The sequence below is a fragment of the Camelina sativa genome, chromosome 4 (assembly GCF_030686135.1).
Source record: "Camelina sativa cultivar CO46 ecotype springtype chromosome 4, ASM3068613v1".
Classification (NCBI taxonomy): domain Eukaryota; kingdom Viridiplantae; phylum Streptophyta; class Magnoliopsida; order Brassicales; family Brassicaceae; genus Camelina; species Camelina sativa.
The window spans coordinates 3,528,787-3,545,117 of record NC_141883.1 but is presented as its reverse complement, the minus strand read 5'-3'; the positions used below and the strand labels follow the sequence as shown (position 1 = coordinate 3,545,117).

At 40.2% G+C, this 16,331-nt stretch overlaps 1 protein-coding gene and 1 pseudogene across 1 annotated transcript; both read right to left on the bottom strand.

Annotated features, from left to right (window-relative positions):
* Positions 1 to 6,009: 6,009 nt before the first annotated feature.
* On the bottom strand, positions 6,010 to 7,334 carry LOC147945299 (uncharacterized; annotated as a pseudogene).
* A 2,018-nt stretch (positions 7,335 to 9,352) lies between these two features.
* LOC104783506 (zinc finger BED domain-containing protein RICESLEEPER 2-like) lies at positions 9,353 to 10,564 on the bottom strand. The gene is made up of 2 exons (XM_087509189.1): positions 10,137 to 10,564; positions 9,353 to 9,989 (listed from the first exon to the last, which is right to left on the bottom strand). Exons 1-2 carry the CDS (start codon positions 10,562 to 10,564, stop codon positions 9,353 to 9,355), a joined length of 1,065 nt encoding a protein of 354 aa, XP_087365315.1.
* Positions 10,565 to 16,331: the final 5,767 nt, after the last annotated feature.

Genomic DNA, 16,331 nt, shown 5'->3' with positions numbered 1-16,331 from the left:
CCGAAAGGCATCACCACAAACTCATAATGTCCATACCTCGTCCTGAAAGCAGTTTTTCCTCACATATGCCTCATCTATCGGTATCTGATGATAACCCGACGCCAGATCTACCTTAGAGAACCAAGTAGCACCCCTCAGCTGATCCAACAACTCATCAATCCTAGGGAGAGGGTACTTGTTCTTCACAGTAACCCGGTTTAAACCCCGATAGTCAATGCATAAACAGAAACTCCCATCCTTCTTCTTGACAAACAACACCGGCGCTCCCCACGGATAAATCCCTTACCCAACAAATCCTCTAGCTGCTTCTTCAGCTCTGCCATCTCTGCTGGAGCCATTCTGTAAGGAGCCTTGGATAACGGTGTCGTCCCCGGTTCCAGTTCGATGGTAAAAGGATCCGACCGAGATGGTGGTAATCCCTACAAAGACTGAAACACATCCTCAAACTCCTCCACTACCGGAATACCGCTAACCGTAGACTTCCCCACTGACTCTGGCATAGATATAGTAACCAGATAAGCCTCACGGCCCTTCTCGATCATCTTCCCAGCCTGAATGGCTGAGATCACGAGACTCCCTGAAGTCGGTCTAATTCCCTGAAAAACCAACTTCTCTCCTGGACGCTCAAACTTCACTCTACCCCGATGGCAATCCAAATGCACCATATGCCGATGCAACCAATCCATCCCGAGAATAACATCATATAACTTCACTGGACTGATAAGCAAATCCGCTGGCCATGACTCTCCCGCGATCTGAATATCCACCCCTCTAGCTCGTCCGATAACTCTCAGGAACTTGCCTCCAACAACTCTGACCACTCCTGTACGCTCCCCGGGATCCCCTCTGATTCCCGCGCGCTCTGCACACTCCGGAGTAATGAAGCTATGAGAAGCTCCAGAATCAAACATAACGTGGGACTTAAACCCGCCCACTAACAAGGTCCCTACACAAACCTCATGTGTTGAGAACCTAACACTTTATCACAGAAAAACATAAAATCTGAACCTACTAAAAATTCACAAAGTTTAAGTACCAGAAATTATACCTGTGATCACCCCGGCACTGGTTCCACCAGTCTCCACTGTCGTGTAAACCCGTGGCGCCTGCTCAATCCGTGCCACCTGCTGACCTCCAGGCTGCACCTGCTGCAACGCTGCCACAGCTGCCGGCTGCAACTTGGGGCAAAAAGGCCTGATGTGCCCTGTCTCCCTACAATGATAACATACACGAGGCCCTGCCGTCGGAGCACTCCTCTTGGGACAACTAGCAACCTTGTGATCCTTGCTCCCACAACCGAAGCAACTCGCACCACTCGGCTTCTGCGTAGCCTCCCATCTCCTCTTGGTTCCCTGTGCAGGCCTACCGCCCCTGCTAGAACCACCCTGCTGCTGAGCCTTACTAGGCTGAACTGCTGGACTAGCCGCCACTGACTGTGCTCGGATATCCTCCTCAATCTCTGCTGCAGTCTCAACCAGCTCTGCACGCGTAGCATAGCTCCGCCCTCTACAGTGAACTCTCAAATCATCACGTAGAGCCCTCAAAAACCTCCTGATCTGAGCCTCATCAGACTCCATACCCCGACCCCCATAACATAGAAGTCGACTGAACTCCAAGTCCAGCTCCCGCACTGACCGTGTCCCCTGAGATAACTGAAGGAACTGCACCTCCAACCGGTCCAATGCCTCTCTAGGAAAATACCTGCGGTTGAACTCCATGACGAAGTCAGCCCAAGTCATCTCCCGCTGCACTCTCCTAGCAGCCACTGATCTCCACCACAACTCAGCATCACCACTCAAATAGTAGACCCCTATGTCCACCCAAAACTCCTCAGGACATCTCAGAGTATGGAAGTTACGTTCCACACTCGTCCTCCACGCATCTACAACAGTAGGATCTGTACCACCTGAAAACCTCTCAGTGAAAACCTCTCAGGATCTGTGGCACTACCTGAGCCTGAGCCGGTACCACAGGTGGTAACCGCTCCAACAACTGTGCTAGCATAGCCGTAAAGTCAACACTAGGGACTCCACCCGCTGGGGCTCCCACACCCGGGACCCTAGCCTCACCGGCCACTGGAGCATCAACACCGCCCCCTCCGGCCACACTCACTAAATCCCCCGGAACTCCCTGCGACTCGCCAACACCCTCAGCTGTCACACTCTGGTCCTCGGTCTCACTAACCACTGGGACTCTGCCCCTACCACGACCACGTCCGTGACCACGTCCGCTTCCACGACCACGACCAGCAACAGCATCACCTCTAACCATCTGCACTACCATGAACAGAAGGCTAAGCAAAACAATTTCTATTATTACACAGAAAATATAAACTCACCGTGGAATCACAAATAGGCTCGAAGAGGATGTTCTAGGACTCCATGCCACACACAATTGACTAACTCACATAATCACTCAAGCATGCAAATCCCAAACATCTACAGCACAAAGCCTAGTGAACCCAAACCTAATACCGTAAGGGCTCTGATACCAAAATGAAACAACCGACCTTCTTTTTTTTAATAATAAATAATAAATAATAATTTTAATATTAATAATAATAATAAACTACAGCTAGTGGTCCCATACCCACTAGCCACCTAACCACAATCACAACCAACAGCGGAAATACCAATCTCAATAAATAATAATCCAATAATAATATAATATTCATAACAATCTCAAACTAATGATCCACATCATAAATCAAATAACCAGCAATCCTAAACAATGTTCTAGGACACAATTTTAGCAACCTAACAATGCCAGATAAACAATCAGTCGAGCCCCTAGAACATCCTCCTCTTCATTGCCTTGATTCCACGATCACACTTTGCCTTTACCTGCACCACAAACACATATTGCAATTCATGAGTATTTTATAAACACTCAGTAAGGCAATCCTCCCATCTACTGGGCTATACACAAAAGCAATAGAGTACCAATAACCAACACACATCAAACATCACACAACAAACAACGAAACAGGACACGGCATCGACCGATGCCAACATGCATCGACCGATGTCAAATGGGGAAGCATTGACCGACGCAGAAGCTGCATCGACCGATGCAAGTGTAACTTGCATCGACCAATACCCAATCTGCATCGACCGACGCATGCTCGACGCAACACGAAAACCCTAAAGTTTTATGCGCCGTCCTCGCACTTGCATCGACCGATGCAAGCTATGCATCGATCGACGCAACGTCGAGCACCGTGATTTCCCCGAAGCTTCTAGCCGGATTTCGTTCCTACAACCACAAAACTCAATCCCAAGCCACAAGAAAGCTTCCTAACGTCCATAGCAACGATCTAACAAGTCTAACAACACAAAACAAGCAAGTTAAAGGTTCCTCTAGCTTAGATAAGCCATGGTCATGCACTTACCTTTGCCACAGAAGAAACTGAACCTCAAACAATCAAGAACAAGCTCCTAGGAAGCTTCTACAACGATCCCAGCTACAGATCTCACCAAGAAACGCCCCAAAACACCGGAAATCTCCAAAAATACCAAGAACACTTTCTTTCTCTTTCGTTTCTCTCAAAAGCGGCTAAGCACGCGAATGAGACAAAACTCACGAGTTAAGGGTTTCCCTTACCCAAAACGCAGCGTTTGACTTAAGTCAAAACGCAGAAACTTGAACCTGCGTCGACCGATGCACCACCTGCATCGACCGATGCAATCCCCCAAACCGGGATTTCGGTTCACGGATGTTACAATCCCTAAGTCCAAATTCACATGCAACCTGATTTTAAACAAGAATACATTCAAGTAAATCTAGGTTCAATTATGCATGCAACTAAATCCAAATTTTAAGTGTTCCCTCTTACTTAAAATTTCATCCATTTCATTTGCATGGTGATTCATGTTAGATGTGCATTTAAACATTTCACTAAGATGAATCCTACCATATTACGCATGCAACCAATTTAAATTATTTCTACATGCATTACCGCAGACTCACCTCTCGCGCGTCGACGATGATTACCGGACTTCACTGCACCACACGATCAGACAACGCTTTCCCCTTCGCGTCAGACAGCTCCCCGCTTCTACGTCCGCAAACGTCGCTTTTCTTCGTCTCCTCTCGAGCAAAACCGCGACTCACTCTTGACTAAGTTTGATCGCAAGTACGTCTTGCTCTCGATCGCTCTTCGACACAACCGTCGTCTTTTCTCGACCTTCTTTTTCGACACTAACACCGGTACTGATTGATGATCTCTTCGACAAATCCTTCTTTTCTTTGACAACTCGTTCTCGACACAAATCCTCTTCTCCTCGATGATCTCTTGATGCTCGCTTGGCAATCTCTCGGCACAATCTCTCGGAGATCTCTCAACAAATTCTCGGTAATCTCTCCACAAAGAACAGCTTTTGAGTGACTTACTGAGATGAGAGCAAATTTGCGGAAATGAGCAAATGAGAAGCATCCCTTCTCTATTTATAGGTGCGAGTCCTCTCTTCCTCTTCTTAGTGCGCCTTGACAAGTTTCTTCTTCCCTCTTTGCATGGCGTGCGTGATTAACACTCCACAATAGTTAATCGCCATTTAATCCACTAACTCCTCTCTATTAGTGCATGTAAATCCTCTTATTAGTGCATGTAAATCCACTTATTAGTGCATGAGCATGCAAGAAATCTGATTGGTCAAACTCTTGTGAGGAAATTAAATTTTTTTTATTTCCCGCGGCTTAACTCGCTTCTCGTCCGTCTATCTCGACATCTACCGGTCTCGCTTGGACGTTCCCCTCAGCATTCGTCCTTTGCTGTCGATCCCTTCGACAACTCCCGTCTCGATCGAACACATTCCCGATCAACTGATCGATAGTTATAGGCTTCCTTAACAATTCTTGTCTTGATCAAGCATTCAGATTATGGATTCTCCTCTTAATGCATGTGATTCCCCTTCTTCTTCTTGTGCATGTTGCTTAACACTTAGGAGAATTTTGGTTTGCCACCTTGATTCCCACTAGTTCTTCCTTGAATTATTTTAATCCTCCACTAGGCTCCACTATCTCCTCTTGATTATTTTAATTTTCCACTATCTTCCTTAATCCTCCTTGATTAAGTTAATCCTCCATTATCTCCCTTAATCTTGTTTTAATTAATCCTCCACTATCTCCTATGTTATATTAATTTAATCTCCACTTTTCTCATTTTTGATTGGTCGAATATTTTTAGGAAATAATAATTTCCCCAAAAATTCGATCATTCGTCCAGCACCTTCGACGTCCCCTCCGGTGACTCTCGTCTCACTCGGACAACTTCCTCGATCATTCGGACAGTGGCTATCGGTCCTCTTGACAATGCGCATCACAATCGAGCACTCCTCTCGACCATTGGTCGATCGTTAACGATTCTCTCGGCAATACGCAGACAGCTCCTCTCGGTCTCTCGGACAACTGTCGCGATCCTTCCGGACATTTTCGATCCTCTCGGCCCAGTCTGTCGACCGTTCGGACACCAACGATCCTTCTGCCCCCTCTCGGTCATTTTCCTTGGTCAACCCGAATGCTTCGATACTCCTACTCAAAAGCTTCCGGACACTCCGACACACCTCTCGGACAAATTTTCGCGCACTCCGTCGACTCTCGATCATTCTTAGGGTCTTGCCCGTACTCCCGGTCACTCCATCTTGGCTCGGTCATCTTTCGATTCACAAATATTTCCTCGGACTTCTTTCAGTCGTTTCTCTTTGTTCTTCATCTCCTTTCTCTTTAAGTCTTTCCCAAGTCATTTCCTCGAATTTTATTTTGGGAATCTTGCCCTTGGTGAGGGTCATTACAACCACCCTCTCCTGTTTTCGATTCTTCATTGTGGGCAAGTTGACCTTCTTCATCAACAGGCTTCTCTTCCAAAGTTGCCTTCTCGGGCAAGATGTCTTTACCTCTCTTCAACTCAACCACATCATTCTCAAGGACTGAAACCTTCTTTTCTATCTGTTTCACTTGCTCACCAATACTTTTCAACTTCCCTCCCAAGTTTTCATTCATTTCATCCATTTTTCAATCAAGCTTACCTAACAGCTTTAAAACGCCTTCTAATGCCCCTTTCTCCCCGCCCTTCACATCACCATCATCGCCGTTTTCATCATTCAATTCTTTAAGCTTCACCGGACCTTTTGACCTCTTGTGCGTTGAGGAGCTGGTTGTTGCCTTAAACTTTTTCATAGGAGGTGGGTCCACAAAATCATCTCCACTATTAGCTGCCACCTGCCTCTTCTCCGCTTTCTTATCAAAGACACCCTCCTCTGCATAGCCAGACCACTCTTTCTCATCTACACATCCGAGGAAAAGATCATGTAGCAGATTATCGAACAACTTATTACCACCAACACTTTCTCCGAATACTGCATTTTCCCATGGCCGCATTGGATATATACCCTCTTCACGTCTGACAACCAAATGCTTAACATCCACCTATACGTTCAAACAACCAGATAAAAATATGTTCATTAATAGGGTTTCGTTAAAATATCAAAAAATTTCTCAAAGGATCCATTAATTCGGGAAATTTACACTACCTTTTTCTTTAACTTCTTCTCTGCAGCTAATGTGGATTCAACTGTAATCCTTGGGCGGCCTCCACCCAAGCAAAGTAGCAGCACAACTTCTTCGACATCATCATCATCAATTTTTCTTTTCTTCCCATACTTTTTCCCAAAGTTAACCAAACTTTCCAAACCCCATACCATTAGGACATGTACACATCCATGTATAGCATATGTATCGTTATCAAAGGACAGAACTTTAATTGATTGAATCAACTCCTTAAAACCAACACGAACCCAAGGAAATATCTCAAAAGCCTCACTATCCAGAACTCGTTTAGCTTACTCTAATGGAATCCTGCTGGACCGAGATAGCCCCAATATACCAACATGAACGACAAACAACAGTCCAATCTTCTTTCTCAATTCAGGAAGCGAGGTCCTACAATTCTTCATCGCTTCATCCAAATCATACCAGTTTGGACCAACCCCTACATCCACATTTAACTCAGCCCATAATTCAGTATGATCAACATCCACTTTATCCTCTTAATTTATCATATCACAGTTCAGGTCGGAAATTTCTTCATACTCATAAAGAGAAAACCTGATAGGACTCCCTTCAATCAATGCCCACATCTCATAGCTCCTCTTTATTGCCAGTTGTCGAGTTAAAATGAAGTGCACCAACTTTTCCCACCATACATAGTCACTATCCGCAAGTTTTAAGATAACACCTACTTGCGAATTATCTCTGATATCCGTGTACACATCATCCCCAATGCACTCCTTCATAAATCCAAAACTGCTCAGTGTGCAGTTATGATGCATGCTCCGTCTCTGTAAGAGTAATTTCCTTTCATGATACAACCTTGGAGGGTACTTCTTCTATACACTTGATCCCTTAAATGCAAATGGCACACAATACTAATTTAGATTCTATTTCCTGAATTATACAAACGACAATTCTTCTTAAATCAATCACGCAACTCTATCAAACTATAAACTCTCTCAAACTCTATCACATCACTCTATCACAACATACCACTCTACCAAGTACACATACACACAAGACATACGGAGTATGAAAAGTTTTTTTTTTTAAACACCAAACCCCAATACGACAAAACAATAATTTTTGCTCAGATTTTCATATTGTACCCTACCAGATCCCTCCCATATTCGCTATTAACTATTTCATCAAACCAAATCCCACATACCCAATTTCAAAATTAAACATCTCTCTCAAATCACAAACTTACCTTTTGACTTTTTCATCATTACTATCTACCTAGATACTTTCCACTCAACGTTCGTAGTTAACGCCTCACCGGTTTCTTCATGCCGATTCTACATACCAAAAAATAACACACCATTTGTTACATATAAACAACACTTAACAAACTGTATTAATCATAAATATACTCGCCTCTTACTCAATTTCGTCAGAACACGGCCTGATTTCCCCTTCACGAACTCATCTCCTCCTTAATCTCCCAAGGAAACACAAACCAAATTTGTATTGAAGTCTCCGCTTGAATCCCCAGCCATCGGAATCTCCGTCTGAATCCCCAACACTGAAATCTCTGCCCAAATGCCGACCCACCGAGATCTCCGTACGAACCCCCAGCGATATCGCCTCCGCAATCGCTTCGCAAGTAGAGACAACAACCAACACAATCTAAGACTCCTTAGGATTTTCACGAATACAAAGGGTTTCACGATTTCTATTTCTTACTAAAAAGTCCCTTTTTTAAAAATCAAAATGGCATCCCCGCAATTAAACAAATAACCAAGGGTTAAACGTCTTTTAACAACTAATTAGTACTAATTTAGTAAGTTTAAAATAAACGAACCTACTCTAGTAATAAACCACGATTTATGTACTAGTATAGTCATTCTTTCTATATATATTAATCATTTGCATAAATATAAAACAAGAATTGTGCAATGACTCATCGATAGCATTAGCCCTGGGCATTTGGATTTCCGGATCGAATCGGTTCGGTTTTATCGGATTTCGGATTATTCGGTTTGGGAGATAAAGAATCTGATTGGGATCCGACAGCTTTTCCAGATCGGATCGGTTCGGATCCATTCGGTTTCGGATCGGCTTCCTTCTTTTTTTTTAAATCCGACATTAAAACAAAAACAATTCAAATCGGTTTTAAAACCGGTTTAAAACCGAATTATACTGTAAAAACCGAATTATCCTAGACATTTCCATCGGATCATCAAGAGTTCAAGTCTTCAAGACATAAACCTAACAAACATTAGAAGACAACCCAGGACTTCAAGTTTCAACTTATTCAAATTCAAACCATAAAACATAACAACATTGACAAGCTTCAACTTATGCAAACTGAAATTAGTTCCAATGAGAAGGACTGAAGAAAACTGGAAAACAATTAAACATAACTAAGGCAGAAACAGTTCCAAACATTCAAACACAAAGACACTCTTCAATCTTCAAGAAGTTCAATCATTCATCTCTTGATCAGTCCAAATATCACCTTTCACCTATGTATAATGATTACAAAAAGAAATAAGATGCAGGGACCTGATTCAAATGGACTCAAAAGGGTGTTTGTAAGAGACTTGTTCAAACCTCTTTTGACTTTTATCAGATTAGAAACTTCAACATTCATCTTCACAGCTTGCATAGCGACTCAAACTCTGAAAAAAAGATTAATGAAGACAAAGTTAATACTAAGTAATACTTAAATGCACAATTGAAAAGAGGATATAATGAATAGAACAACTTACCTTTCTCAAGACTATCCTGCAACTCAATCTCAGCAAGCATTTGCTGAGTTGTAATCACTCATTTCTCATTCAACTGAATCTCACTGCTCACTTCACATCAGATCCTCAATCATGTAGTGAGTCAAGCAACTCCTAAATGGGTCTAAAATCCTATTACTATTGCTAAAAGCTGATTTAGATGCAACAGAAGATACTTGCATAGCAAGTACATCCTTTGCTATTGAGGCTAGAATAAGATACTTAGGACTGTTGATCCTCCACCATCCCAAGACATCAAACTTTATCCCAAGCTGGTTAGCCTTTGGAGTTTCCACTTTCTCCTTCAGATATAACTCCAACTCTGAACTTGCATCTTGAAAACAATTCTCATTAACCAACTTGTTGTACATAGTGTCCACCCTTTGATATTCGATATCACTGTCAAAATCCATTTTCTGATACAGATCACCTTGAGACTCCTGTCCACTCTGAGATGATGATGCAGTTTGCGACTGAGATGAAGATGATGCATTATACTCGTCAAACAGATTTTCTAGAACCTCCTTAACTGCTTTAGTAAGCTCCTTAGATTTTGCATTGTCTTTACCATAGAGTATATCAAAACAAAGACTCGCAAACTTCATTTTGTTCCTCGGATCAAAGACACTAACTATGATCAGCATCTTATTTAGCTTCTTTGATCCATCCCAGTACTTATTGAACTTATCTCTCATAGCCTCTGCCTTTAAGCTAAGCTTCAGATCAGAATTAGTGCTCAATGGCAATAGATTCCTCTCTATTGTTACAATTTCATTTTAACAGTTATAGGAGCTAACAGTCGATGATGCTGAAACTACCAAGGTAGAGTTATAGAAGATGACTAAAAACCTTACTAACCTTTCAATTTCATCCCAATTATCTTCACTTGGCCGCCCAATCCTCTTTTTCCCTTCAACGGTCTCACAGAAATAATCATTATACAGCTTATCTTCAGCCTCCATTCTATCAAAAGCCAATCTGAACTTCAATGCTCTTGTTAACATCAAATAAGTGGAGTTCCATCTTGTTTTGCAGTCCAATGATAAACTCCCTCTTGTCATCTTTCCTGACTCAACTTTCTGCTCAAACGCTTCAAGCCTTTTACTAGAAGCTCTAACATATTGAACACCATTCCGAATAGCCTCCACATTATCCTTAAGGTCATGTAAACCATCTTTCGCAATTAAATTAATAATGTGAGCACAACAACGTAAATGCAGGAACTTACCACCTAACACCATTGCATCATTTCCTACTAAGCTGAATGCTTCCTTAAACTTCTTCATAGCATTAGTGTTGGCAGTGGCATTGTCAACAGTGATTGTGAAAATCTTCTTTATCCCTCATTCAGCCAACCAGTCAAGAAGAACAGAACTTATAGTTGACCCTGTATGGTCAGAGACATGCTTGAATCCAATCTACAGTTCTACATAGCACACTAGAAACTAGAAGCGTACCAACAATACTCAGAAAAAAGAAAAAAAACAGACCAAATGAGCTTAAAAGAGAGAAACGGAGCTAAGACAGTTAGACACATTTCCAGAGACAAAAGGAGCTTAGACAACAAAATCAAATATTCTGTCTCTAGGTTTCATAAATCATCATCAACATCAACATTCAACAACTAAGATCAAATATTCTGTCTCTAGGTTTCAGAAATCATCATCAACATCAAGATTCAACAACCATAAACATAGCTCATCTTAAGTCTTAACATTGAAACTTATAAACGAAGCTCAAAGAGAGAAAGAGAAACAGTAAACAGATCTCATCTTAAGTTTTTAACATTAAACGGCTTAGATTCTGGGAAGAACATACATACCTGTGATTGATTCCTTGATGCGGCTGACAGAAGCGAAGGTAAGTCTCCTTGGGTTTCCAGCGTTGAGTCGGCAAAAGTTGGGGATTTGGGGTTTTATAAAGCAAAAAAACTAGTGTTGAGAGTTGAGACCAGCATTGAGTCGGCAAAAGTTGTGTGTCGAGAAGTGAGAGTCGAGACAAAAGAGGTTTGGGAGAGGAAGGACAGTCACACATAGTCACACACACAGTCTAAAGGAGAAGAAGGAGAAGCACAATCGATTCGAGTCGAGGCAAAACATTGTGTATCGGTGTATTGTATATATCTTTATCTTTAAGTGTGTTTCGGTTTGACGGATAACCGATCGGATTTCGATTCGGATCGGTTTGAAACCAAAAACCGAATCACAATCAAAATATAATCTGATCGGTTTTACAGTAAAACCAAAACCGATCCAAATCGGTTCAGATCGGTTTTATCGAATTCGGTTTATTTGTCCAGAGCTAAATAACATTATCAATGCTTTGTTTTGAGATGAAACGTGGCATATACAGTACGGTGTCAGATTAAGACATGATACTGTCATACCGTAATCATGTCCTAACTTGACATCGCTGTATCATATGACATTAAATTTTTCTTATTTTTCGAAAACGTCAATATGATTTTAATTGATTGTATCAGTCAGTTTTCTAATAAGATATTTTTTTGTTCATTTAAATAAAATCCAACTCATTGACTTTGCAATTGGCAGATATTCACGATATAAAATATATATATATATATATATATATATATATATATATCTGAAGCAGTTATATATAAAAATCTATTAGTCTTTCGTAAAAACTTAATGTGTACTACCCTAGATATTTTTTTCCTTTGTTAACATATCAAACTGAAAATAGCTATAAGAGAGTACATGACCCATCACCCATCCATAATCAGGCTTATAATTAAATTCGGAGCCCTACCTTCATGCTGATGGACACTGACACACTCTTAATCAGCATGGTTTTGGATAACATTCTAGTTAATTACAATCCATTTCTCGTTTTACGCCAAACACTTCTAAAAACCTACGATTCCAAAAACCAATTTACATACTTAAAGCCCATCGATATATATATATATATATATTTTTTTTTTTTGACGGTACCCATCGATATATATATATATATATTGGTTTTAACAGCCCATCGATATTAATAATAAACTACTACATCCGACGAGATTTAGAGCCATGCAACGCAGATTATACAGAGTTACAAGAGTAATGTAGCTTGCTGCTAGTTATAATTTTGTTCAATATATACAGTTAGAATCGAGTTATCACTATGGTCGAGGTCTATTAAACACAAAATGGATTGTTAGAAACCAGCAAGAAGCTATTGGTGCGGGAATTGGCACCCCCAACATACCAATCTAAACCTGCAAAGAAACCGGTTATCTAAACCGGGAGTTCAGCCCTGAGGTGGATTCTATCTTCAAATGAAGGTCCAATAGCATTAAGAAGCACATCTCATAAATAGGAAGCCGACCTCCCAGTTCGCCCGGCGGCCGACCTAACAAGAAACAAGAAACTTTCCATATCACGGCCGATCTGATTAGGAAAGTAGATATATTTTGTAATCTAAGACGAAGTATAAATAGAGGGAGACTCCCTCATTGTAAGGCATCCAGCAATTAATACAAAAAACCTAATTCTTCATTGTTCTTGAGCAAAACCCTAACTTGTTTTCCAAGAAATTTCAGTTCCCTTTTATTTGTTAGCTTCGATCTGATTTCTTAGAGAGAAAGTGTTATTGAATTTGCTTCCCCCTTTAAACAAATTCATTGTGTGAAACTCAGTTTCTATAGAAGCTAAAACTGAAATCATAATGTAAAGTGTTTTATAGTGAAATCATAATGTAAACTGAAATCATAGTGGTCATAATGTAAACTGAAATCATATCATACATCAACTTATCACGTCATCACAATTAGATAACAAGAAACACAATTATTGGAAACTCTCTAAAGGCCCAAGAAAAACCCAACCCTTCTACCTTTGATCCACTGTTAACCCCTTAAAAGTCCATATCAGATATTGTTGTTTTGGCCCTGCCCAACAACGCGATTAACTAACTGGGTTCACCCGGAATGTTTGGGTGACATACACATAATCCAGAAGCGTATCATCTTGTTCTATTAATTTCTTCTTCACCTCTAAAGAAAAAAAAACAATTAGGGTTACGAATTGACGAATTAGCAACCATGGAAGAGATCACCGATGGAGTAAACAACATGAACTTGGCGACTGATTCCCAGAAGAAAAACCGGATTCAGGAGAGGTAGAATTACCCGCCCGCATGCGCGGTAACTACCTCAGACTTTCTCCATCGGTAGCCTCTTAGAGGAGTTTTTAGTGTTTTGAAGCAAAAAATAATTCAGAAGAAAAGAAAAAAAGTTAAGAGAGCCCCTTATATAGTATACCCAATTATGTTGTAAGAGACAATACATGTCGATTTTGTGTTGGACAATAGAATAATACAAAAGGAAAAAAAAATTGGAAAGCAAAGATTTTATTTCTTTTCCTCTCTCTCTCTCTTTCTCTCGCGATCGAATTTAATAAAAATACTTAAAGTGACGTATTTTATTTGCTTTCCTAGACCGTGCAGACCTTTCGGTTACTGAACAACTGTATTGCCTTTGATAAATCCGAACATGGAATATTGGAGAATCACCTATCGTTGAAGCTCTCACCCTCCACTGACAACCACAAACCCAACATTTTACAATATACAAAGTAGGCCTTGATTCAGGCACATAGAAGTCAAACTTTTGGACCACACTTAATATCTTCAGTCTAACCAACAAATCTTTTCTTGATTCATATGTTTGACCAACCGCTATATCATTATCTCTAATATCTAATTCGTCAAACAGACTGCAAAAATTACAATTCCTTTTAGGAACGAAAAATCTGTGTTTGTTAGTTGTTTCCACAATTTCCTCTTTGTCATCCTTCGTTTCCTCAACTGCATTTTCCTTAGGAAAACTATACTCTTCATCCCCAGAACTTGCTCCCTCTGGGTCATTGAAACAATCAAACCTCATATCATTGTCTTCATCTTCCCCTTCTTCCTCGTCTTCTGCCACTCGTTTTTCCCCACACGCCTTCTTTTCATAGTTATCATGACGAGTAGCCATCTCCACTTTATCGTATTCCCCACTTTTAGATTTCTCCTCATCTCTTGAATCGACGATTTCAACACACAACCGACTCACTCCTTCTGCTTGACTTTGTCGGATGAGTCCTTGAAACTGCTGCCCATTACAAACAAACACCGGCGGGGTGTCCTCTGGTAAGGAAAACGGCACACTCTTCGATGCTAATTTGTATGATAACTTCACCTCACAAACTCTTCTGTCAAACCTGAAATCCTCTTACACCATTTCAATAAAATCCTCATAAGAAATTTCTCTGCTCAGTCCTATCACTCTACAACCTCTTCTTACATCGACTCTAAACAACCAACGGTTGCTAGAAAATAACCACTTCCCACATAACAAAGGGATCTCCAGCATTTTTTCAACAAATTAGGTTAAGTAATTGGAATGGGCTAGATAGGTTGGACTAAGGAACGCAAACGACATTTTTTTCTGCTATCACTTTTATCTTCAGGGCAAAAATGTCTTTTCAAATATTGGGGAACTCCATTTAACCTACAATAATATGTTAGGATTCACCTAACAATCCAATAACTCTATCACCACACGAAACACTAAGTCTACGAATCTTATACTATTTTAGTAAGCAGTAACTCTATCATAACATTATTTACAAACTCTGTTCTCACCAATAACTCTATCAGCAATACTTAGTCTACCGTCACTACTCATTAGTCTGACAAATAACTCAATCATGACATCTAACTCTACCACCACTACAATTAAGTCTATCATCTATCTCTAATTCACCCATAACTCTAAGAATCTTTTTCTTACTTACTCTACCACCACTAAATTTAAGTCTACGGTTGCGACTTACTCTACCGTATAACTCTATGGTTCTCACTAACTCTACCATAACTATTTTTAACTCTCTCGCGTAACTCTCCTAGTTTATAAAATCTATCATAAAACTATATCTCTATCACCATTCAACATCAATCTATCCCATAACTCTAATAATATTCATAAATCTACATGCTAACTCTACCAACCTCATATAACTCTATGTAACTACAATGGTAGACTTATGGATTGGCGGGAAAGTTTCTCTCCAAAAACAGCTCTCTTTCCTACGTGGCTTTTAATTACGATGGCATGTTTGGTAATTATTGTTTTCCTAACACAATTTTCCAAGAACCATTTTGGGATTTTTAATCATAACCCCTTACCCCCCCATTCTGGTAATAAACAACGATTTACCACCTAGTATAGTAACTCTCCCATATATATATGTCGTTATTTAGAGTCTAGAGATCCTATGACAATTTTTCCCTGGAAGATATAAGAAAATGCTACAGTGTGTGACATACATGCATGATGCTAGTGCACAATTGGATGATTTCATCTTTAGTCAAAGTACATACCGATCGAGGTTGTTAGAAAAAAATATCCTATATTTTTACTAATGAAATTAGTTTTAGTAACAAATATTTAAACATCATGTTATCAATCGCCATTTATTTTGAAAGGTTTGTATACTTTTTACTGATATGATGGAACTAAGAATAACAGTGTAATATTGCTCATAGAAACTGCGTCAAAGATTACAACCGCACAATCCCAATTTGGTTAAACAAATATTAAAGGACAGAAGTAAATATTAAATGACAAATGAGATGTGATTAGTTTTACGATTAGTTCTAATTACCTGAGGTAGTTACAACAGCACAATTGATACTTATAGGTCTCGGGAGAAAACTTGTTGAGCCGGGCCGATTAAAAACAAGGCAAAAAGAGAGGTAGAATTATCTAAGCTCAGTGATATACAGACGCATAATAAAAATACTTAAAGTGTGTGATTGTAAAGAATATAGCATGTTAATTGGGGAAATTAAGTTATTGACCAAAGAGCACTGTGAATTTACCAAACTACTCCCAGATGACACACAGAACTACAGGCGCGTTTAGAAAGAAATGAGAAAGATAGAGAGGTTGGCGTGAGAGTGAGGAGAGAGAAAATAATATAATTGTTTTATGATTTTTTTTTCCTTTACCCTTTAGATTTGTATTTCTGTTTTTTATTTACAGCAAATAAATTT

Bases quoted from the DNA above. Each gene is read 5' to 3' on its own strand.
- LOC104783506 (XM_087509189.1), bottom strand. From the start codon at position 10,564: ATGAAGAAGTTTAAGGAAGCATTCAGCTTAGTAGGAAATGATGCAATG. The intron at 9,990-10,136 runs GTTAGTAAGGTT...TCTGAAGCTTAG, and splicing joins AATTGGGATGAAATTGAAAG to CTTAAAGGCAGAGGCTATGA.